General features: G+C 40.5%; 5 protein-coding genes and 1 non-coding gene across 10 annotated transcripts; 2 read left to right on the top strand and 4 right to left on the bottom strand.

Moving 5' to 3' along the window:
- Positions 1 to 103: 103 nt before the first annotated feature.
- On the bottom strand, positions 104 to 1,358 carry LOC137609956 (essential MCU regulator, mitochondrial). 4 transcript variants are annotated; one of them, XM_068337331.1, is made up of 3 exons: positions 959 to 1,358; positions 595 to 759; positions 104 to 451 (listed from the first exon to the last, which is right to left on the bottom strand). In XM_068337331.1, exons 1-2 carry the CDS (start codon positions 1,226 to 1,228, stop codon positions 622 to 624), a joined length of 408 nt encoding a protein of 135 aa, XP_068193432.1. In that variant the 5' UTR covers positions 1,229 to 1,358; the 3' UTR covers positions 104 to 451; positions 595 to 621. The 4 variants fall into 4 exon arrangements, with proteins under 4 accessions (XP_068193432.1, XP_068193433.1, XP_068193434.1 ...); XM_068337332.1 differs by having other exon boundaries at positions 144 to 451; positions 619 to 759; XM_068337333.1 differs by having other exon boundaries at positions 144 to 451; positions 595 to 696.
- Positions 1,359 to 1,429: 71 nt separating this feature from the next.
- Positions 1,430 to 8,542, bottom strand: fam234b (family with sequence similarity 234 member B). Of its 2 annotated transcripts, XM_068337330.1 has the most exons (13): positions 8,393 to 8,542; positions 6,672 to 7,202; positions 6,167 to 6,271; positions 5,875 to 6,042; positions 5,432 to 5,547; positions 5,112 to 5,262; positions 4,881 to 5,022; positions 4,545 to 4,739; positions 4,289 to 4,367; positions 3,945 to 4,112; positions 3,665 to 3,785; positions 3,262 to 3,482; positions 1,430 to 3,151 (listed from the first exon to the last, which is right to left on the bottom strand). In XM_068337330.1, exons 1-13 carry the CDS (start codon positions 8,427 to 8,429, stop codon positions 3,149 to 3,151), a joined length of 2,037 nt encoding a protein of 678 aa, XP_068193431.1. In that variant the 5' UTR covers positions 8,430 to 8,542; the 3' UTR covers positions 1,430 to 3,148. The 2 variants fall into 2 exon arrangements, with proteins under 2 accessions (XP_068193431.1, XP_068193430.1); XM_068337329.1 differs by having other exon boundaries at positions 1,430 to 3,482.
- Positions 8,543 to 8,983: 441 nt separating this feature from the next.
- LOC137610395 (U12 minor spliceosomal RNA) lies at positions 8,984 to 9,137 on the bottom strand. Its single transcript, XR_011038486.1, has one exon. It is a non-coding gene; the product is annotated as a U12 minor spliceosomal RNA (small nuclear RNA).
- A 425-nt stretch (positions 9,138 to 9,562) lies between these two features.
- poldip3 (polymerase (DNA-directed), delta interacting protein 3) lies at positions 9,563 to 15,088 on the top strand. Its single transcript, XM_068336596.1, has 10 exons — positions 9,563 to 9,678; positions 10,153 to 10,253; positions 10,364 to 10,788; positions 10,913 to 10,957; positions 11,058 to 11,135; positions 12,136 to 12,351; positions 13,093 to 13,170; positions 13,295 to 13,424; positions 13,569 to 13,635; positions 14,005 to 15,088. Exons 1-10 carry the CDS (start codon positions 9,611 to 9,613, stop codon positions 14,219 to 14,221), a joined length of 1,425 nt encoding a protein of 474 aa, XP_068192697.1. The 5' UTR covers positions 9,563 to 9,610; the 3' UTR covers positions 14,222 to 15,088.
- Positions 15,089 to 16,865: 1,777 nt separating this feature from the next.
- Positions 16,866 to 18,592, top strand: rrp7a (ribosomal RNA processing 7 homolog A). The gene is made up of 7 exons (XM_068337493.1): positions 16,866 to 16,929; positions 17,124 to 17,266; positions 17,395 to 17,520; positions 17,617 to 17,740; positions 17,914 to 18,011; positions 18,095 to 18,302; positions 18,402 to 18,592. The coding sequence occupies exons 1-7, from the start codon at positions 16,866 to 16,868 to the stop codon at positions 18,485 to 18,487; spliced, it is 849 nt and encodes a 282-aa protein (XP_068193594.1). The 3' UTR covers positions 18,488 to 18,592.
- A 467-nt stretch (positions 18,593 to 19,059) lies between these two features.
- LOC137609343 (zona pellucida sperm-binding protein 4-like) lies at positions 19,060 to 22,199 on the bottom strand. Its single transcript, XM_068336322.1, has 12 exons — positions 22,013 to 22,199; positions 21,777 to 21,901; positions 21,264 to 21,384; positions 20,883 to 21,017; positions 20,607 to 20,779; positions 20,368 to 20,435; positions 20,157 to 20,290; positions 19,874 to 20,057; positions 19,634 to 19,778; positions 19,481 to 19,550; positions 19,274 to 19,408; positions 19,060 to 19,202 (listed from the first exon to the last, which is right to left on the bottom strand). The coding sequence occupies exons 1-12, from the start codon at positions 22,197 to 22,199 to the stop codon at positions 19,060 to 19,062; spliced, it is 1,620 nt and encodes a 539-aa protein (XP_068192423.1).
- Positions 22,200 to 22,934: the final 735 nt, after the last annotated feature.

Here is a 22,934-nt window from a genome sequence, read left to right as displayed (position 1 = left end):
GTCTATTTAATGTTGTACGAAGCATTTACTGCTGTTATTTCATGAAGCTTGACAACACAAACAGTGCTTCAGCGTCTTTCTGCAGAGAAATTTAATCAGTGTTGACTCATTTACTGTTTCAATTTATATGTTCTCTATTAAGATTATTCAGTGGTGATTCACTCAAGGGGTCTTGCATCATAAAGTCAAAGTATTGCATGACTGATCGTACAACAAATGTCACGAACTGGCATTGATCACGTGTTGCACTTCACAGGTGATATTCTCTTTATTGACTTGTAAACAGTGCATGCAAGTACAGCACGATGTGACCGGCTGTCCCAGTCGACAGCAGCAAAGACCCTGAATCAAGTGTAGACGTGTAAACATGGCAGACCAGGAACACCAGGAAGTATTAATAGACTCAGATGTTCATTGATTCCTTCCAGCATGAGAAAAAACACAAGATGACCTGTGGAGGAGAGAGAAAGTGATTTATATGAGAAAATTTATATCTTGTATACCTCAGAAACTGACAGTTCATTAACCAAATTGCACATGCGACTAGTCACAGATGTATGTGTGTGTGTGTGTAGCCAACAATCCCAATGATACCTGTTAACCAGGAGGCCTACACACCCCTCAGTCGTCATCGTCGTCATCCTCGGGGACGAAGATGTCGTGTTCCTCCAGCAGTGCGGCGAAGTTTTTGCTGATCTGAGTCCCCACGTACAAGAAGGGCACCACCACGAGAGCAATGCGTGTGAGGCCGAAGGGGGTCTGCGTCCCCGGTGTCCCGCATCCCACCACAGAAACAACCGTTAGTTCAAATCAAGTAGCTACATTAGATCCATCTACTGTTTTTAATCCGCTCCTGCTCGGAGACCCAGGAGAACCCGTCCGCCTGCCTCCCGAGGAGTCTTTCAAAACAGTGCTGTAATTTACCGACAGCACAGCGGCCCCTGAAAGCAGCACTCACCTTCTTGGGTTTGGGCAGAAAAGCGCCTGATGGAGTGTTCACGGCCGTCCGACCCGGCGTCACGGTCCCCCCCGGGCCAAAGGAGGGGGTCCGCAGGAGGGTGCGGGCGTTTCTGAGCGCTGACAACCGGGCGAGGAGTCCGAGGGCTGACGCCATGTTTACAACGTTTGTCGGATCGGCAATGCGGAAAATGACCGAGAACTTGGGCTGTGGAAGTTTAACAGCGCCTCCCCGCGCCTCTGAGACGACATAGTGTCCGTTATGAATCATTATAACAGGTGGACGAGGTCTAACGTTATTGAATAAGACGTCTTGTACTTAGGGTTTGCATACTGCTTTATGGCTTCTACATCTAAGTCCTTATGAAACTGGTTACACATGTTAAAAAATTTCCACAAATTTCCCCACTGTGGGACAATAAAGGTTTATTATTATTATTATTATTAAAAATAACACGCATATAAGAAAATAGGAAAAATATTTTTATGCTTAAGTGATCTGTTATTTGAGAGTCGTTTGACATACAACATTTAAGATATTTGCAGTTACTTTCTATATAATTTTTTTTTAAACACTCCTTCATAAATGAGCTGTGCATTGATATTTAAGAGAGGAGGACTTGGGCTGGTTCTGCAGAGATAAGTCTGACCGTTGAGTTCAGTGATGCCCCTGAACCATCAAAGTAACATTGGGGAATAAAATGTATGTATATATAATAAATCAAGATAATTATTATAATCAAAACACTAAAAACAGAGCTGAGCCAAATAATACATTTAAAACATGAAAAGTATTTAGCTCAAATCTATAGAGCTAACAACAAGGAAGAAGTGATGGACAGCATCTTCTGAACAAGGACTGTTCCATGTCAACAAACCAAAATTGGGAAGCTGTATTTAAACAAAATCTTTGCATAACACTATGGTTATCTTTCACGATGCTTATTGTTCTATTTTCCTAGATTTAAAACAATCATATTGTGAACTTTGAGTCCCTGCGACATTGGAGTAAACGACATAAGACAGAAGCACTCAGGAGCGACGCTCAATGTTTCTCTTTCCACATGAGATGTAGCAGCTTACATTTAATTCCTTAAAATTGGCAGCTACACATTGTGAGAAAGCCATTTGTTTCCTTAACAGTCTAACCTCGAAACTAAAACATAGGAAAATGTTCAAACGATGAATAAATACTTTACAGAATAAATATTTAAAGAACCTGGTGATGAGCAGACTGTTCGTGGCTTCAGGATAGGAATGCGTGCAGAATCACGGATGACACCACATGATGGATGCATATGAAGAATAATTATTTACATGCTTTTTCATCAGAGCTGTATGCTTCACTGTCAGTAAAGACAGTATGAAGTTAGTCTGCTGCCATCAAGTTCAAACAGTAAACACATGATTAAAAACTCCAAAAGGCATAAAATAATTTAAATAACATTACAAACAATATCTTAAAATTATTTACAGAAATCTCTTTCTCAAGTACCAGAAATTAAATGAACTATTTTAACAAACATGTCTCCTCAGTGTCTCCTTGGTGCGGATTTGCCCATGAATTTCATCCTCTTAATCCAATCCTTTTCTGGAAAAAATTAGGAGACCGCTGCAAAACTATCAATTTTGTCCTTCCTTCTTTTTGTAGGTCATTTAATGTCATTCTGCAGTTTCTGAGTGACATTGGAATGAGTTGGTGGTCATCCTGGTCAGTTTTTGCCCTCTGCCAGCCTGTAGATTTTTTGTCTGCTGCTTGAACAAGTTCAAGCAGCAGTCTGAGACATTTTAAGAATGGCAGCAATTTGAATGTTCACTGTATCCTTCTGCCAGTAGAGCCAGAATTGAACCCTTCTTTACCATCCTCAAAACTGTTCCCTGTAACTGTAACTTTCGGCTTGGCCAATACTTATGTTTTGTTACAATTCTTTTGAGGTACTACTAGCACTGTTTCCACTGTTTCCACTGGAAACCGACAGAGACCACAGCAATGGTTTTTATACTTTTGCTTGTCAAACCTAATCAGTCCCTCATTAAGTAGAATGAGGTGTGCTTGTGTTGAAATTCAACAAAAACTAGAATGGAATGGCTGTTAAACATGCTGACATGCTGATTTCAGATGAAATTGAAATGGGCTCTCAATTTGTTTCCAGAGTTGTATTTCTTCCTGCGAGGCAGCACTGGTGGCTCATCACTACACAAAGCAGAGACGTTAAACAGTGCGATCAATCAAAGTCAGCAGCAGTAGACACCATGGAGTGTGAGCCTGAGTAAAAACAGCTGACTGCATCTCACACTTCTTACCTGATGCTTGAAGGACAGACGCCTGAAGAAGGAGTTGAGCTCAAACGCACCAGGCTTGAGCGGCTCCTTGGTCTCATTTCCTAGTCGGACTATTTGTGCTTTTGTGATGGCGGCTTTGAGGCTCATGGTCTTCACTATCCGAGCACCGGGCTCAGACTCAGGCGTAGGTCTGGAGGACACGGTGATGTAAGTGGCATCTTTATCACCCTCCTGGTAGCTCACTTTTTGAGGAAACAGGATGTCAGACATTTGCGTTACTTGTACATGTGACTCACAATCTAAGTAAAATTTTGGTATATTTGCCTTCTCTTTTGCTGAAAGCTGGGTAATCAGACTACTGGACAGTGAACAATGAGGTCACAATGTTTAGAGAAAGAACTGTTCTGCAGAATGGAGCTTCTACCTGCAGAGGTGACTGTGGTGTCTGTGGTACTTGTCAGCTCCAGGAGGATTGTGGGATACGCAGGATGTAAGAGGTAAAGTTTTCTGATGAGTGGCTCAGCTGCAGCAACACCTGGTGTCACCTAGACAACAAGAAAGGATGTTTTTATATGCATCATTTTATTTTTGCATCCAATTTGAAAACAATTATTTATATTTAGACGTGTGATTCTATTTCTATATATTTGCCTTAACAGACCCGAATCAATCATTTATAATCTTCTCCTTGTCAGTAGACTCACAGTTGTCTTCATAACATTCTTCTGTGCTTTAATTGGTTCGCTGGCCCAGAAGAGAAAAACTGATCGGCCGGTTGAGGTGGAGATCGCAGAAGATTCCAAAACAAGATGAGGACACGTAAACTCTGCAGTCCAGAGTAGACGGCCATATGCACCATCGACAACCTGCGCCTGTGACACAGAGAAAAGGAAAAAAATGACATTTCCACTATTCTTTAAAAGTTACACTTTGATGACCTAGTTGACGGACCACAATGATATCACCACTTAGTATTACCAGACAGAAAAGAGAATTTCACTCTGAATTTGCAAAGCATGTAAACCCCTGAATCTGTGCTATTGACTACCTGCATGATGCCATTTGCTGAATGCTGAATGAACAGATCAAGGACTCCATCTTCATTGAAGTGTCCTGGGGCTGGTTGGCTGCAACAGACAGAAATAAAAAATCTTTATACATGACTAAGGTTGCTTTTGGCGAGACAAAGAAACCAGAAATGAGTTTTTATGTTGGAATTTAATTTAGATAAAGGACTCACATTTGTTTAAAGTGAAACATTGATATTTTTATATTATAAATGAATCATGTATGCAGGGCTTTACCTATGAATGGGACCTGAGCTGAAGGTCCATTCTTTCCGTACATCCTTCTGCCTGAGCATTGACAGCTTGCAGCAGCCGTGCACCAGCACCCAGTCGCTTTTGGTGGAGTTTAGGTTGGAAACTGTGTCCAGTCTGTTGTGGTTGTTGCCGAATCCAGCCACAACAGGGAGCAGGAACTCCACACGTTCAGCTCCTCTATAAAGAAAACTCAACTGTGATTTTTGTTTGCGACAGTATGTTTTTCATACCAACAAAGTAAACATTTGTTCTTATAAATACCATAAATTATATAAAAGATGTCTGTACAACTGAATAATGTACCAGCCACTATGTCACCTGTAAATGTGTATGAAAGAGGTGGAATTGGTTTTCTTGAGACCCTCCCACACTGTATCTTTCCTTCGCGCTGATTGAGACTTGGGCATTTCACCAGTGGCGTGAAAGTAGATATCACACAGAGAGACAGCCTCTACATCACCTGATAGACATGTTCACATGACAAACAATCTTTGTTTTGAATCTTTGATGTGAGTCTGAAGTCCTGATATCACTGTTTGATTTCCCCACCTAATCCAAAGAGGATGTACAATGCGCCTTGTTGCGTCTCATGCAGCAAAGGACCAATCAGCTTTCCATGTGCGGTGAGGTTGAAGGGCACAGGATGTCCGAGCTTCTCCCCATTCAGTCCAGAGATCAGGGTCAGGGAAAGATCCAAAGTCTGGAAGTGAAAAGGACAGAACTTGGTATGGAGTTGTGGCAGAAAGTGGAACTACAGTAGTTGGATATCGCGGTGCGCGGTTGTTCGTATCCATGAATGTTCATAAGTCAGATGTTTGTATCTTGAGGACCATATCTTGTAAAAGGGGAGGCAAGTGTTATACTCATACCTCATCTGCAGGAAGGGTGGCAATCAATAGATCTGGGACTGAGTCACCCTGGAGGTCTGGAAGTAACACCGCCTGGGATTCAATGTTCTGAAGCAGGACGGACCACAGGTTCTTCCCTGGGGAGTGAAATATAAACTCTTTCACCCACTTTCAATGCTACAGAGGCTAAGAGGGGATTGTCTTTCTTGACCTGTTTTTCAAAACGTAGCCATTAGAATTTTAAACTCCACCATGTAGAGATAATGGGTTTGATTTTTTCAGAAACTCACCACCGCTTCCCTTTACAGCAGCTAAGCAAATACTTTATCATTTGAGACACTTTATCTTTGATACAATCATTGTTCCAGACACAAAAGGGTTGTAGGTGTGGTTGGTGGTTGTTACTGTAACTGGTTTCTAATGAAATGGATACAGACTGATGAACAAACACACTGGCTTCTCACCTGTGCTGCCGTTGACTGCTATAACACTTGACTTGCTGATCAGGAGCACTACAGGTGATGTCTGGGTGCTAATCTGGAGACTACACTGGATGTACATCACAGACTCCTGCATGACTTTCCTCCACAGCAACTGACCACTGGCTGCAGACAGGGCCACTGCACTATAAACTGGTTTCCAAAATGGACACAAAAATACCAACCAATATTTAGAAAAAGAAACTGGAGAGACACTGGTAGATATTAAATGAATTGATTGGTCAACCACACCATTTCAAAGAATGACATGGATTACCTTGGGTAGGATGCGTATCGTTGGTCCATTCGGTGACGCCCAGAAACACATCCTCCAATGAATCCCCATCGATATCCCACAAGGCCAGAGCAGGCGGAGTGACGCCTCGACAAAGAAAACAAGTAAAATGAAATTCATACACATTCAATTCATACACAGCGAGTTATCAGCAATCAAAAAATTAATGATTAAGTTTTCAGTATTCCAAAATACTGAAAACATGTATTTGGCAATTAGGGCTATGATTCTGCAGTGACAGTGTTCATTACAACACTCCACTGCTTTCATCTTGCATGTCCAAACACAAACAGCAGTAGGTGGAGTGAGGCCCACAATCCTGCATGATTACTAATTAATGGGTGAGCCGGTGATGTCTCGCCACACAGACGCCACAGTTTGTCATTATCGCTGTTGTGCATCATATTTTTGGGACTGTCTGCAAATATTAAAATCTCAACAAACAAAAAAGATGCTTTTACTTCAGTGTTGATGTTATTCTTTTTACCTCCTGCGTGTCCCAGTGCTTTCTCCCATTCCCCCTTCCGACATGGAATCAGAAATGCACACAGCAGCACAAGCAAAGTGGTACAGAGCAGAGGTACAAGGAAAAATGCACTTCGGACAGCGTTCTTCATCCTCATCCTCTTTTCTTCAGCATCTATGCTGTGAATCCCCAGTCCAGAACCTCCATGTGGACCAAGCCCCCCTCTTTCCTCCCCTACCCTGTCTCTGCCCGAATCCCTGTGGCTCCAATACTGCATGCTATTCATGTCATCCCTGCCCAGCCTGGATTTATTGGGGAGACGTTCCCTCCATTCGTCTTCCTCTTCCTCCTCATCCTCCTGTGCTTCATCTTCGGCCCCCACCAGCCTTCCATGTCTGCCGCCCCGCAGCTTGGAGGAGCCGGTGCTGTGGCAGCTGTCCCTGCCGAGACCGTTCCGGGGGTAGTTGAGGACGAGGTCATCCTCTTCACTCTCGTCCTCACTGTCTGCTTGCGTCAGAGGGTCGTATTCCCCGAGGTCAGGGCCTTTCTTCCCTACAGAGACACGGAGACTGTTGGTGAGGATCGTGTGTAGTCACTAAGATGAGCTAATTATCACTACAATCTGATGCTGTGGTGGTATAACATTTAAACACAGAAATGCTATTATGTCTTGCAGTTCTGGTGCATTATATTAGCATTAGTTAGCCCAGGGTCTTTACACCAAATGCATTACGTAATGCAGTTGGTACTCTAACAAACAAATTGTATTCCATATATGTTATTTTGAGACAGAAAGCTGTGTACAAGATAATATGACACTGATGGACCATATAAGGGAGGGCAGTAATAATACAGGCAATGTTTATCATCAATTTTATCCATCTACAACTGGTAAAGAAAGTATTCAGACTTTAATGTACATTAATGAGGAAAAAGTGAACTTAAAGGAATGTTATAGATAGATAGATAGATAGATAGATAGATAGATAGATAGATAGATAGATAGATAGATAGATAGATAGATAGATAGATAGATATATATTTTATTAATCCCGGAGGAAACTGTATAAATCCCGGAGGAAATTGTATAACAAATGTTGTATAACAAATTGTTGAACAAATGGATACAATATTACAAGTAATGAAAAATGTAAGTATGACTACAGCTACAAATTATGACCATAAGGTCTTATAATAAATATATCCGAAAATATTTTGCTGTTGAAAAATATTGCAATCTGCTCAGAACATACGAAAATAAATATTAGGAAATGAAATACAACCACCAAAATAAAAGTGAATGCTCACGGGCTGTTTCATCACTGGCGCTATGACATCCAACGAGGTGATTTGATGACGTCACACGTAACGATTATCATTTTGTTTTGCATTGTTTTCTCTCCAACAGCATTGCACGGGCTTAACATTAGCTAGCACCTAGCTGTACAAAACAGTAAAGCGGGTCAGAAGGATGCAAGAAGAAACACGTTAATCTGTCATTACATCCTCCGGACAACCTCAACACATCTGGGTTCGTCAGGAACACCAACAACACATCAGACGTGATCGCAGCAAATGAATCGAGCATAACCGCGTTAATAATGCAGCGTAGAGTAGCAGCGTACTCCCCCCCCCCCCCACTCACACACTACCGTTATGACTGATAGTGGGTTCATTATGTTATCTGATTAACTGCTTCGTCTATTTCTGCATTTTCCCAAAATACTCGAGGTGCGTCTTACCGGGTAGTTTCAGGGCACGGGACAGAGCTGCGGCCATTTCTCCTCGGTCGGAACCGCGACAGAGACGTGGGGTAACGGTGATGAAAAGCTCGCGGCCACGGAGACAGCAGGTTGGAGTTGCGCCTGCACAAATGCATTCTGGGACTTTGAGGTTTTCTGTTAGGTCGACGAATTTCTGTAGTCTGATTCCAATGAATAAAACCGTATCATTGCATTGTGGTCATGAGAACGAATAATAAAGCAAACAGAATAATATAAATTACGTCATGGAGTTTTATCGTTTATTAAGAAATAATTTTCCTTCTGTGCACTAATATAATCCAAAAGGCAGTAGTGTATGTGACTTCCATAGTGTTCTGCGAAACTTTTCATGGTATTCAATTTGTATTTTCAAGCTTGTGATATAATCGGCTATACTTTATTTGAGATATGTGTAGATCCCATTATTACTATGTATGTATTCGCCTGGTAACCAATGCTTATTCATATTTAGCAATTGTGCAAATTATTTAAACCATTTTATCCACGATTTTCTGATCATTTTTCTTCCTTCAAATCCTTAAATTTCCTTTTGACATGGTAGTGGGTATCGGGGAAGGTCCTGGTCTCGCTAGGCATCTCGCGAAGTAGGCAAGTCACCTAAACAAGCAGACCTTTACCCGTTCAAAAATTTATCTCGCAAATTGTACGAGGACACGGGCGTCACCCCGCGTCGTTATTTTCCTTACTCATCAGTTTAAGGCATACCGGTCACTCGCCGACGATGGAATTAATCACCTAGTCGTTACACTCTATATTAGGGTTTTAAAAATAAGAAATTGATAGATCATTATTTCATAGAAAATTACCTGTACATACAGTTTCAAATTAGAAAAACTACACAAAGCCGTGTCTTTATGACTATTATCTACATTTACCCTGCAAAACCACAGCGCTTCCTACGACAATCTGGCGCAAGGAATCATGGGTAACGAGGCATGTAGTAGTTTATAATGGGATTAATCGATCACCGATTTATCATGAATACATGGTTTACTTTTGATACATGTGGTATCTCTGTTTGTGCATCACATTAAAATTGCTATTCGATTTTGTTTTTACACGTGTTAAAAAAAAGACTCAGGTTGTTAATTTCAGGATAATGTATCTGTCCCTTTTCAGCTTCCGTAGTCCGCGGAACTTCTCAAGCACGCATGCGCTGTACGGTACGGAAAGAAAATGGCAGACGTATCTTTGGATGAAGTTATACGACAGCGCGGTATAAACATCAAAGGACCAGTTAAAAGGTACTTTAACAATCAAATCTAGAACCTAGCAGTTTATTGTAGTAACAGATAAAGGTAAAAGTTGAGTTACCTCAAAAAATGGTAATTGTACTCACCATTGTATAACGTTAGCTTAATGCTACCGCTTAACGCTAGGCTACCTAGCGTGCAGTATCAACATACATCTACTTTTATCCTAAATGTTCAATTCATTGGATTTTTACCAAACAAATATCAATGTTGTGATTGAGTAAATATTGTGGAGTAAATAATGTGGGGTGAGTATGGTTAGTCTACGTATGTTTGTAGCTCTACTCATCAGACTCATCTCGTTAGCACGCTCAATTATTTTCTACGAATGAACTGATCTTTGTGAATTGAAACATAACAATTTAAATATCACAAACAACTTAATTGATTCACGTTCCGTAACCTTAAATACATAATCTTTTTCATTGTTGTGTTATGTGATAAATACAGTTTTCTCTGTCTTAGACCAATGTTTGGACGGGGTGCAGGAGGAGTTGGCAAGAGTTTTGATGCCCGGCAGAAGATTGGGGTGAATGACGCCCGACAGCGGCTTGGAGGAGGAACAGGTAAAGGCTGCACGACTTGGTCATATTCATTCTCATAGTCGAGAAACTACGTATCATAAAGTATGTCTGACGAAATTATGCAAAATTTCATTCTCCTTGTCTCTCGTTAGGATTTCAAGTGAAAGATGCCAGAGACAAGCTGGGTCAGAAAGATGCTCGCTTCAAAATCCGTGGCAGGGGTGGAGCGGGGATGCAGGATGCTCGCCAAATGATCAACTCACGCAAACAGGGGCAAAATCAGTTCGGTGTTCCTGCACAGGGCATGCAAATAACAGCAATAACAAACCATCTGCAGAGCCAGGCACTCGTGCCACAGATACAGATTCACACTAACAACAATCTTACCAATTTCAACACAAGGCAGTTTCCCTCTAATGTACAAAGACTGACTGTGAGAGGTGGTGCAACAGTACCACTAAACAATAACAAAAGAATGATGGATGCTCGTGATAGGCTAAGCCTCAAGAGGAGCATTGGAGGGACACAAATACAGAGTGCTCCTACACCACCCCTAAAAATCATCAAGACCATCCAGGTAAGGTTAAAATAAGTATTTTGGTTAATAGAAAATAGGTGACACAGCATCTGATGTGCAGTTGTGTGTAAAAATAAAAAAGGCCTTGATGTGCTTAGAATAAATGTTTGATGTCTCTTCATAGCAACGTCCAATTGGGTTATCAAGTGGGCTACGTTCAGCTTCACAGGTAGAGATGTTCTTATCTTTTTTTTAATGTCTAAATGGTGTGATAACTTGTGTTCGTAGATTGTGAACATGATATTATAATAGGATTTTGTTTCCTGCAGCCTATCTCGAAGGAACGTGACGGTATTACCAGTAAACAAATCAAGATTACTGCAGCTAATAATATGGTACAATCACGGGTAAGAACCGCTAAATTGATGATAAATGTTGTCTAAATCCGTATGTCAGGAATCTCACATTTATAGCTTACGTGAAAAAAAGATTACAATTGCAACAATTTCTTTTCTATGTGACCATTATCTTCCTATTTGCCTGCTTATTTCAAAACAGACCATTTGTAAAACTCAGCGGTTAAAATAAGTAGATTAATTAATTTTCACTATCTTCCATTCAGACAACAGCACAGGAACAAGTGTGTCCTTGTCAAATCTTGTAATAAACAAGCAGACATCTGCAAATCAGTAACTAAAACCAAAACAGTATGATCTTAGCTTCTGCTAAATTCTGCAACCGCTCTTTCACATTTGCACTTGTGTAACGCTCACTCGTTGCTCTTGTTTGTGGCACGAGATACCAGCTATCAGTCATCTGTGATTAATCAATCAATCAACTTTGATTTATATAGCGCTTAACCATATCACATGGGTGATCACACAGGTGCAATGATCTGGGATTTTGAGATTATTGATTATCATGTCTCATGTTACAGTTATTCTAACTTTTTTCTTCAATGATATCAAGACTTAACCTCTCATGTCAGTGTTGAGTGTGGAAGTTGCTGGGTCTATAGAAACTTGTTGAGACAAGATGTTGTTTCATAGCTCAAACATGTTCAACATTGAGTAAAAGCAATAGTTGTTTTTCTGAGTTGATTGTGGAGTTTGTGTCAGTAATTGTCCATGTATTACTCCTTTAACTATAGTGTATGTTTAAATGAGATCTGGGTTTTGCCATCAGAAACAAATTACAGTAAGTATCTGTGGTTCTCAAGGAAGAGGTATAGAAAAGACAGGCAGAACTAACTTCATCCAGTCCTAGCAGGCTAAAGAAACAATTTTACCTTCTTTTTTTTTAACATTAAATATGTACCTATGGCAATATTGACAATGAAGCACCTGCTTATTGCTCTTTCAACCTGTTTCCCATAACTGAAACTAATCTCTTCTTTCTTTTGCACAGCCTGGATCACTGGGCTCTACATTCTCCATGTCAACCCCGATAACTAAGGTTGTTAAAAACGACACATACACAGCCCCACGTCCTCCCGTCCCCGTAGCTCCCACCCGTCCCAGCACTAGCATGGCTGCTCCCAGGCCCGCAGCTTTACAGCCAGTCTCCAGGACTCTCCAACAAAGCACAGCAGAAACTGCCACAACAGCTCCTACTCCCCCTCAGGTACTTCTTGTTCTGCTCCATTCAGTTCTTGAAGCTCATCTCCATCTACTGTTAAAATTATTATTCTGTGTAATTTTTGCAAAAGTATACCTGCTGAAAAATACACACGATTCATTGCTTTTCCAGTTGTACCATCACCAGAGATGAGGAGCTGCTTTGAAAGTTTATTTTTACACTCTAACACCACATTTTTAGTTAAACCTTTTAGGAAGAAATTTAGTTCACTAAACTTTAGATACCCTCAAAAATTATTTTGTAAAACAAAAAACAATAGAATTAATAAAAGAGTCAATCTGCATGTGACAGGAAATTACACAAAAATTCAATGTCATAAAAGGATTTGTAGTTGTCATTGTTGACATTACAAAAGATGACACCAGAAAGTTCCTGTGGGACTGCCTAATGATGCAGATTTTAGCATTCACTGCGGATCTCAAAATAAATTCCTTTTAATGCCAAGCTTACAGATTATTTCTGGCATTCCAGTGGTTTTCACACTTACATGTATTCAAAGTTCCTTGAAAGGGATCCTAAGGGGGGAAGTAGAATAATATCTGATGTATTCAAAGGAAAAAAGTGTGTTAGTACCAAAGCAGGTTGGTTTTGTGAACTTGTCGCCCGATGATGATGATGATGATGATGACATCATCATTGTGTTTGCACACATTTAATTTCAATTTAAAAAAAAAACCATTTTCTTAATTAGACCTCTTACATTATATATGTCACATTTCTCTGTAGCCCAGCTTCAGTCCATTGGAGGGGACAAAAATAACGGTGAACAACCTCCATCCCCGGGTCACAGAGGAAGACATTGTTGTGAGTAAATCACCGTGATTGTGAACAACCTTTTGCTTTATAAGGTGTTCGGTTATGAGCCGAATGCTGTACTGCTGTGCTGACTCATCGGGTGTGTTTGTATTCTCCATCTGTACGCCATCAGGAACTGTTCTGTGTGTGCGGAGCCTTGAAACGGGCACGCCTGGTGAAAGTGGGTGTTGCTGAAGTGGTGTTCGTACGTAAAGAGGACGCAGTGAGTGCATACAGGAAGTACAACAACCGCTGCCTGGATGGTGAGTGCCAGTTAAGATCAACTACATTAAATATGATTCAACATCACAAAGGCTTCCATTTTAACACCTAATTCTTTTCATGTTTCTCTGTGTCATATGTGTATTTTGTATTTATGTTATCACTATTTTTCTGCCCACCTCCAGGCCAGCCCATGAAGTGTAACCTTCATATTCAGGGAAATGTCATCACTTCTGATCAGCCCATTCTATTGTACGTAAGCTCAAACGGTTTAATTCATTTCAAAATAATGTGTTTAGATGAACATCTGACATTTTGCATTTTGCCAAGTGAGCTTTAATTTTTCTTTAATTGCCTGATTTTTTTTCTTGTATGTATAAACCTATTGACATTCCTTCTATACAGTTACAAGTAATAACTTGAAAATCGTGAGGCGTTGAGCGTCCGGACAGGACTTGATTTAGAGTACTAATGTCTGGCACACCAGTTAGACCACTTATGGTTGCTTCTGTGGTGTGGTTGATAATCTGATGATACATTTTGTGATTGGATCATCCACTTAGACCTAAGGAATGCCTTCTCTATACATTTATTTTATGTCCCTTTCCTTGACTCCTACAGGAGGCTGAGTGACACTCCTGGCACAGGCGGAGGCACAAAGAGAGATGGTTTGCCCTCCTCCTTGACTCGCCCTGCCAGTCAGAGAGCCTCTTCTCAGCCCACTCCAGAAGTGGACCCCCAGACCATTCTCAAGGCTCTGTTCAAGTCCACCACACAGTCCACCACCACCACTGAGCCTCCCAGCTCACAGGCCACTGCTTTTCGCATCAAGATATAATTCCTGTCTTCTAGAAAACGTTTATCATAGCTACATAATCAGTGTTCACATATAAACTGGGTTTTCCACCTTGACAGCAGGCAGCCCATGTTCTCTCATATGAAGCTGATTTTTACATATTTGATATACATAACTTCTCTTATCTGGTTGTGCAACATGTCGTTTTCTGTTTTTACCATCTAAATATCACCAGTTTATTCTGAGGAAGGATCACTGGGAAGAGGCCTGGTGCAAGCTGTTTTAATTCACCGTAGTGACGATGCAAAGTTATATTCATGTGTTGTTCTTTTTGTTTTGTTTTTATTTTATTTTTTTGCTATTCATTTGGCTGTTTAAAAAGAATAGTCGAGTTAAACTTTACCTAGTCCCAGTTTCAAAAAATGAAAGGTGACAGGGAGACATAAGAAGTGACAGATCCTAAGCACCTTTGCCACTTTTGATGCGTTTTGTCGAAGGTTTATTTTTTGGGAGTCCTACTGGTGCATTTAATTCTTTTATCTGTAAACCCTTTTTTTTTTCCTCATCTTTTTTTTTTTGAATGTAGAGCGTACAATAAAGTTCCCCTGTCTTCAACTCCCCCCTCCCCTAAATCTGAAATGACTGAAAATGTTCAAACACTCATTTAAGTAAATCAGTTTCAAAGCAGTCACCATATATTAACATAATTTTTACATCCAGATTTTTGTGGGCTGTTTGTGGCTGATTTAACTTAGTTGTCCAGTTTTGAAGAAGTGTATGTTGAATGCTTTCTAGTACTTTTCTCTTTTATTTTCATTCATTCAATGCCTACATTCTTCTTTGCCAGTCATGAGACTAGAGGGTTAGATCTGTCGTGAAAATGTCACCATTAAATATTTTGATTTGTAAGTTTGTCTGAGACTCGTCCCTCCTGTATGATGATGATGATAATGCATTTTTTTTTCATGTCATACATAAACCATTCAAGCTTTCTTGAAATCAAGCTACTAATGAATTGATGTTTTTACTCTAGTGGTTTTTAAGTTTTTTAATGGTTATATTTTGATTGTGTAAGCCAAACAAATAAAAGCTAAATGTAATGAAGTATTTTGAGATGGGAAAGCTAACAGACTTCTTTTCCTTTCAGCTGTTCCCTTCAGGGGTCGCCACAGCAAATCAATTGCCTCCATCTAACCCTGTCTTCTGCATCCTCTTCATACTAAACAGATGAATGCCTTTATGCCACTTTTCACATCTACAATCACCAAATTAAATATGACATGAGATATGTAGTGTTGTATAGTTTATTTATGGATCAAGCTTCTACAAATACCACAACTAACTTGCACAGCAGCTGACTCCTGCTGAGCTTATGGTTGTGTTCACTAGGTGACAGTGTTGGCCCAGAAAGGATGGGGCACAGGGCAGAGTAGAAAAAAAACCAAGGAGAAATAGAAGTATCTTACGCCCCATGACTGAGTCTCTGTCTTTAAATGAGTCGTCAGTTACTTTTTCGCATCAAGATACTTAGAGAAGATTACTTACAGAAATCTGAATGTTATATCTTCTTTTCCTTTCGGCTTTTCCCTGCAGGGGTCGCCACAGCGAATCAGTTGCCTCCATCTAACCCTGTCCTCTGCATCCTCTTCTCTCACACCAACTACAGTACCTTCATGTCCTCTTTCACAACATCCATAAACCTCCTCTTTGGTCTTCCTCTAGGCCTCCTTCCTGGCAGTTCAAAACTCAGCATCCTTCTACCAATATATTCACTATCCTCTGGACATGTCCAAACCATCTCAGTCTGGCCTCTCTGACTTTATCTCCAAAACCTCTAACATGTGCTGTCCCTCTGATGTACTCATTCCTGATCCTATCCATCCTGGTCACTCCCAGAGAGAACCTCAGCATCTTCATCTCTGCTACCTCCAGCTCTGTCTCCTGTCTTTTCCTCAGTGACACTGTCTCTAGACCAAACAACATCACTGATCTCACCACAGTTTTGTACACCTATATAATATCTATAGTATATAAAATTAAATGACAAGATACCATCGAGGAAACAATTTTCACAATATACTTTATTTTATTAAATACAGTACTGTAATTCATAATCAATTATAAATAAAGTAATCAGTATACAAGTTTAAAAGTTGTTAGTCGAGTTTTCTCTCTCTGGCGCACAGGTGACACATGACAGGCTGTTAAAACCAGGCTGACAACAGTTTGGAAGACTAAACTCTCATGAAACTTGATCTCAAGTTGCATCATGGGAAATGTTGGAACTGTCAAATTGGCGTAAGACGTAGTTTCATCACGGTGGCCAGTCTCCTCTGTTGTAAAAGAAAAAATAAAATGCCCGTGGTTCTTGTGTCTTGTGGTAAATACAACGCGGTAATAATAATGTGTGTTTAAATGTAAAATATGGAACACAATTCTTTTTAAAAAAACTGTTGCAATGAACCGGACAGGCTTGTCACTTTCTAGAATGTTGTATAAAATGTGAAATTCCAGGTCGCAGTGTTTTATAATGGTCGTGTGTGAGAGGTGTAAATTTAATTTTAATTTTTAATTTTAATTTTTAATTTTGATTCAATGTAAATCAATCGAGGCCCGTTTCCGTAGACGCGTTTGCTTGTTTCTCTCGCGAGATCTGGTAACACTCAGGGTGAAAGGTCATACCAAAATGGCGCCGTCCAGGAAGAAACATGCGAAAGCGCAGTCTTGTGTTATTCCTGAAGGATTTACAGGTATTACAAAAGAAAAGAACAATATTTTCAGATTTTATTTGTAATTAAATTCAGTATCGGATATGAATTCTCCTTTTATTTGACTCTGTGTGGGAGATTAGTGCTATTTTGTAGCTGCCTGCTGCGATCGCTTTAAAGATTACTGATGCTGCTAAGTTACAAGTGTGTTTGGTTTCTTCCCCTGTCTATTTCAGTCCTTTCCTTAAAGTTTAGTTCGGACAGCGCCGCACAGCACCAACTGTTTGTGAAAGAGCATAGAGTACGAGCTGAGAGGAGCTCACACAGACCTCTGGATCGAACCTTGTTTGTTCTCAACGTCCCTCCGTACTGCTCAGAGGTAGTTTATGCATCAAGTATTGTACTAATGGTTAACTGTATATGGATTAGTAGTTCATGTTTCATTTGGTGTCATACAAATATAAACTACAACTACAGCAGAATGTCATTCCTGATTCATGTGTTAAGGCTGTTGTCAAGGAAATCTTTTCAAAGTTTGGCTGTGTTGAATCCGTGGAGCTGAGAGAACACCCGGGCTCCACTCAGGAATCTGGACCCAAGTTGTCCAAGTTTTTCCAACCACTTTCAAAACAAGTGAGTTCTTCGCTGTAATGCTTTATCCAAATATCGTCCGTTCTTGTTCTAAAAAGTGTATATTTGGTGGGTATTTATACTTCTTGTCTCTCCTAGTGTTTCAAAGTGGGCTACATTGTGTTCAAAAACACCTCCAGTTTGTCAGCAGCTAAATCACACCCACTCAATGAGCCTCTGGTGGTCTGTACAACACAGCATACAGTGAAGACAGGAGTAGAGAGTGAGTGATGTTAACATGATCTTTTTTTTTTATGCAGGTTTTTTTTCATTTAATGACTAAATTGTTGCATTTTTTGAATTCACATCTACAATGTGTCTTATTTTGTATAAGCCCTGTTGTAAATGGTCAGATGTTTTCAACTCTTTATTTATTGATGTACCATCTCATTCCAGAATGGATGCAGGAGTACACAAAGTCTTTTATTGAGCCGTATAAACTGCAAGAAATTGTCGACTCCTTTATTGAAGATTATGATAAGCGGAAAGAGGAGGTGAGAATTCTGCAGGTTTGCTCTAGTCATCGGCCACCAAACTAATAAACAAAGCTTCAACTTGGGGCTTGTTTTTGTCACAGGATGCAGAGAGGAAGAAGGAACAGGCTGAGAAGCAAAAAGAGGATGAAGATGGCTGGGTGAAAGTCACAAGAGGACCAAAGGGTGCCAAGGCTCGACCCCGCAGTGAAGCAGCCAATCATAAGACTCTACAGAAAGAGATGAGAAAGAAGAAGAGGAAGGAACTCATGAACTTCTACACCTGGCAGCATAGAAACACACAGAAAGAACGTAAGTTGGGATGGAAGTTTTTAGTATTCGGTGGAGGAGTTTGAGAAAAACGTTCTCCAGGAAGTTATGCATTATATATTTTTCTTTTTTTCCCCCCAGATATTGCTGAACTAAGGAAAAAATTTGAGGAGGATAAGCAAAGAATAGCTCTGTTGAGGGCGCAGAGGAAGTTCAAACCATACTGAGGAAATCACCATCACTTTGCTTTATTCACTTAGTTTTTTGTGTGTGTGTGGGGGGGGGTCCGTTATAACCCAGAACATTTTTAATAAACTCATTACCTATTGTAATGTGTACAGAAATTTTTGACTCACGGGCATTTCAAGAGTTTGCCATTTTCAAAATCATCAAGATAATTATTTTGTTAAGCTGAGGTACAACAGCTAGCACTAAACCTTTCATAAAATGAAGTAAATCTTAAGAAAACCTTGGACTTTTGTGATTAATACCAACTTAAAAAAAGGACTTGATGACAAATACCAAACTAGGATGCAGTTAATGAGCACATACTGTACCTCCACACAAAGCAGTCCTTTGTTTTGTTTGCATTTGCCATGCTCCATCCTGTGGTTGGTGAAAAAAAAATCTCTCATCAGGATTTGCAACAGCACTGATTCTTTGCTGGATGTAGTTCTGTGTAAATTCCATCAGATAGAATTTACGTAACTGCTGCTGAATCAAGCCAATCAAACTCATACACAAACCTGGTAGAAGTTTAAAAAAAAAACAACTTTGAAGGCATCAATTGTGAAATGTTTTATTGAGCTTGTGCACTGTCAACTTGTGCATCAGAACCTTCTGGTTTCTGACACGTTTTGATGCTTGACCACGCAGCGATTATCAGGATCAACAGCAGGGCGGCACCGACACCACTGAGCATATACACAGTCACCTGAAACACTGAGGAACAGAAGAAATATTTTTCCATCCGTCCATCACATGGGACTTTCAGTTTAGTCAGCATGACCTACTTGTTTTTTGTGTCACACACGGATTGTCCTTCTGTTCAGTGTTGTTCTGACCTACAAGCAGTGGACCTATAAAGACCAGCTGATCCTGGTCAGACTCAGATGCTGCATTTCTTCTCTGTCTGTCAACCTCAGATGCTGTGTGGGAATCAGCACAATTTAAGACCATGTACCCCACATTTATACAAGGTGATTTATAAAAAAACTCACATATAATAGTGCAACGCTGTGAACAGTCAACGTCATGTGTGCATATTTCCACCCAACAGTAGAAGTACATCTAAGTGAGAGAATACAGGTATGTCACCACAGATGTTGCAGCACGTGTTACACTACTGTCATATATTGATGTGATAACCTCACTTTCTCGACACTTGGTCGGCCTGTTTGAGGATCCACAAAGGCAAAGGTCTTGACATCAAACCGTCTGACTTGGGAGTGGGAGATGGTCTCCCCCCGTTCATCCACAGGGACAGAGCTTCTCATGTTATCCAGAGGGTTGGGACATCTGATCATAAGGGGAGAAAAATACCAACTACAGTAACCTATGCGAGGAGTTTCAATGCCTCTACCAGGCTCCCGCTTTGATTGGCTTGAGCTCACCCATTATAGAGAAGCGTCCACACAGAGTGCCGAGATGCAGGATAGGCAAAACAGTCCCGTACACGCAGGGAGAGAGTAGGGTCAGGGGACGGCTGAGCGAGTGAGATTTCCACATATGCAGCATCGCGCAGGGGCAAGATCAGCGGAAGCTGGTCCTCTGAAAGGAAGGATGTGAACGACTTATCTGCAGGAAAAAATTATAGAGTTAAGAATTTATTAAAAAAACTCGATGCAATATAAAACCTAAACTTGAGTAATTCCCTTCTGTGGCCTCTAGTATTACCTTTGGCTAGTCTCATTTGCACCTTTATGTTTCCCAGTGCGACCACAGGTGGTGGGTTGGTCACCGCGTTGAGGGAGAGCAAGTCTGCTACTCGCTTGAGATCTGACTCATCATATTCACACTGGACCTGGAGACTGAGAGAGTCATCTTTATCAGTGCATTCATGGTCATCAGTTTATTAATATACTGTACAGAATTTTTAAAAACTCACATAAATGCTGAACTTTCAGAATGCAGTTCTTCCACTTCCACCTCATAGATCAGCATATCTCCCTGCACCTAAGCACCAGGCAGAGTAGACAGGATTCTGTAGTTATGTAAGCAGAGTAAAACTTTAAATTCAATCTGTAACAACATCAGATCTGTAAAAAGTCTGCATAACCATTACAATGACCTCTCATGATCCCATATGAGGATTTTGTTCATTGAAAAACGGGATTTTATTTTTACCACCATCTTTGCACCACAATCCATGACTCCAATCTTGAAGATGGCCATATCTGAGGTGTTGACCACAGGGAGACACCAAGGATGATCTTTCACGACGAGGTTACTGGGATCGAGGGGCACGTCTGTGTCCGTGGTCTTCACCGAGAACACAAAGTGTCCATCCAGTGAACAGGCTGCAAGAAGTGCCAACACAGGAGAGTGTAGGCCTGTTAAGTTCCTCAAAGCAAAACCATTGTCATGTTAATCATACCTTCATGAGACAAATTCCAGTCCTACCATTGAGCCTGTAGTAGCAGGTGAAATCATAAGCATCGTAACAGCATCCCAATTCGTAGCATGCAACCCTTGAAAGGCCTTGGGGGCCACAGTCCAATCGGAGCGCTCGTTCCATGAGACAATTTCCTGGCAATGCTGGAGAGGAGCCATGTTGTCAATGTCGAAACCTCAGGCAATAAATCTTATCATGTCAAAACCTTCTCTTGCAATATCAACCAATAGCATCAGTTTTTTGTCAAGGAATTACTCAGATCTCTCAACTGGCTTTCAATGTGTCAGTTTAAGTCTTAACAGTATTACACTGATGGAAAGTTGCTAAACAAGACAGAGTGACTGAGCTTGTTTATAGCTTGTTTATGCTCTTCAGACGTCTCCACTCACGTGCTGGTGTGACTTGAGTCTTCTCCCCATATCTCTTTATCAGAGGACAGCTGATGTTTACCCTGAACCATCTAGCTTCTCCTGTCAGCTGCAGCCGCAGAGGAATGACCATTCTGCCACCCTGAGAGTAAAAAAATCACCACAAAGTAGATCCTAAGAAATGATACACTAATTTACATTCACATGGACACACAAGAAGACATTTTGCATTTCAGGCAAGGTAGTTTTACAGAACTGGGATCGTCAGGGAGAGACTTGTGGGTTTGAAAGCAGTGTCTTCATGACACTTGTCACAATCTCACAACCCTAACTGTGCCTTTTAAGAGAAGCAGTACAATACTGCTAAAGTGTGATATAAACTGACGGCTGGAAGCATTACTTAACATATAGGGAATATTCTGTTGTATTACGTTTACAACAATGACTGAATAGATAATTCAACTGCAACTCCATGATTTGATGTCTAGGAAAAATTGTCTAAGACTGTAATTTACTGCATTCTTATATTCATACCTGAACTTGTGCATAACAGCTGTCATATCTGCTGAAGAACGACAGATTGTGGTTTTTCTCTCTGCCCAGTCTGACCCCACAGGACAACTGGGACTGACGCACTGGGATTATGGCTCCTGACAAGTCTAGAGAAACCATGTCCAAACAACATTAATGGATAATAAGGCATTGAGTGAGACGACTGCTGTGCATTTTTAATTCACCTGAACTCTAGGACAAACAGGATGCGGTCTTACCTTTGACGTGTATATTACTTTTAACCAGCGGACCAAAAACGGCTCTGATCCCTCTGGATGAGCAGGAGACTCTAGGTAGGGCCAGCTGCTCGGGAGTTTTCTTCGTTTTGAGGATTGAAGAAATATTCTGAGCCGCGACGGCAAAAATTAAAGAAATCGAATAAAGTTGAGTAGAATAAGAATTCATTTTATACTTTATATGCTTTGGTTAATACGATTTTGGTCTCAAAAAAAAAAAAAAAACCACGTCAGGACGCATCTTTGAGGCGGAGGAACGGTCACGTGATCGCTATTAATTAGCGTTGATTGGCTTGAAGCCAGCTGGGACCTCCAGCGGAATGGAAGGCCTTCCACATGTTTATTCTTGTAATAAAATTGAGAAAATGATGTCCCTTTTTTTCCATCATTGACTACCTGTGCTCCCACACAGCTGCCAGGTTTGAACTCATTTAAAAAGCAGGACAGGAAAGCTTCTAATTATTAAAAAGGTCAGCTTTTAAATAATATATATCCTGTATCGCACGGAACAAAGCATCCCCAGGGAGTCATTAAAAGAAATATTGCGTAACTTAGAGGCCTGGCCAACCTCGCCCTCTTTCCTTCTCCCTTTGGCAATGCTTGTACCATCTAACTATTACATAAGTAATCTTAAACCTTTTCACTGCTGCATCCTGTCAGTTTCAAACGAGTGTCCATTAATGCTGTCCCCACACAGCTGTGATCTCTACTAAAACAATAATTTTTTAGGTACCGGGTTTTAAAAGTACTGACTGGTTTATTAGGTCATCAAAAGAAAGGGTTTCATTACAAAGCCTCTCAATGATTGTACAAATTTTGTAGTCGACACTCAGGGTCCATTTATTAGCTCTGCAAATTGTCATGATCATAATCAAAATAAAGAAAGTAGAGTATTATTCTTTCG

This window comes from Antennarius striatus, chromosome 16, assembly GCF_040054535.1.
Source record: "Antennarius striatus isolate MH-2024 chromosome 16, ASM4005453v1, whole genome shotgun sequence".
Taxonomy (NCBI): Eukaryota; Metazoa; Chordata; class Actinopteri; order Lophiiformes; family Antennariidae; genus Antennarius; species Antennarius striatus.
The sequence above is the reverse complement of the archived record's forward strand: the minus strand, read 5'-3'. Positions and strand labels throughout refer to the sequence as shown.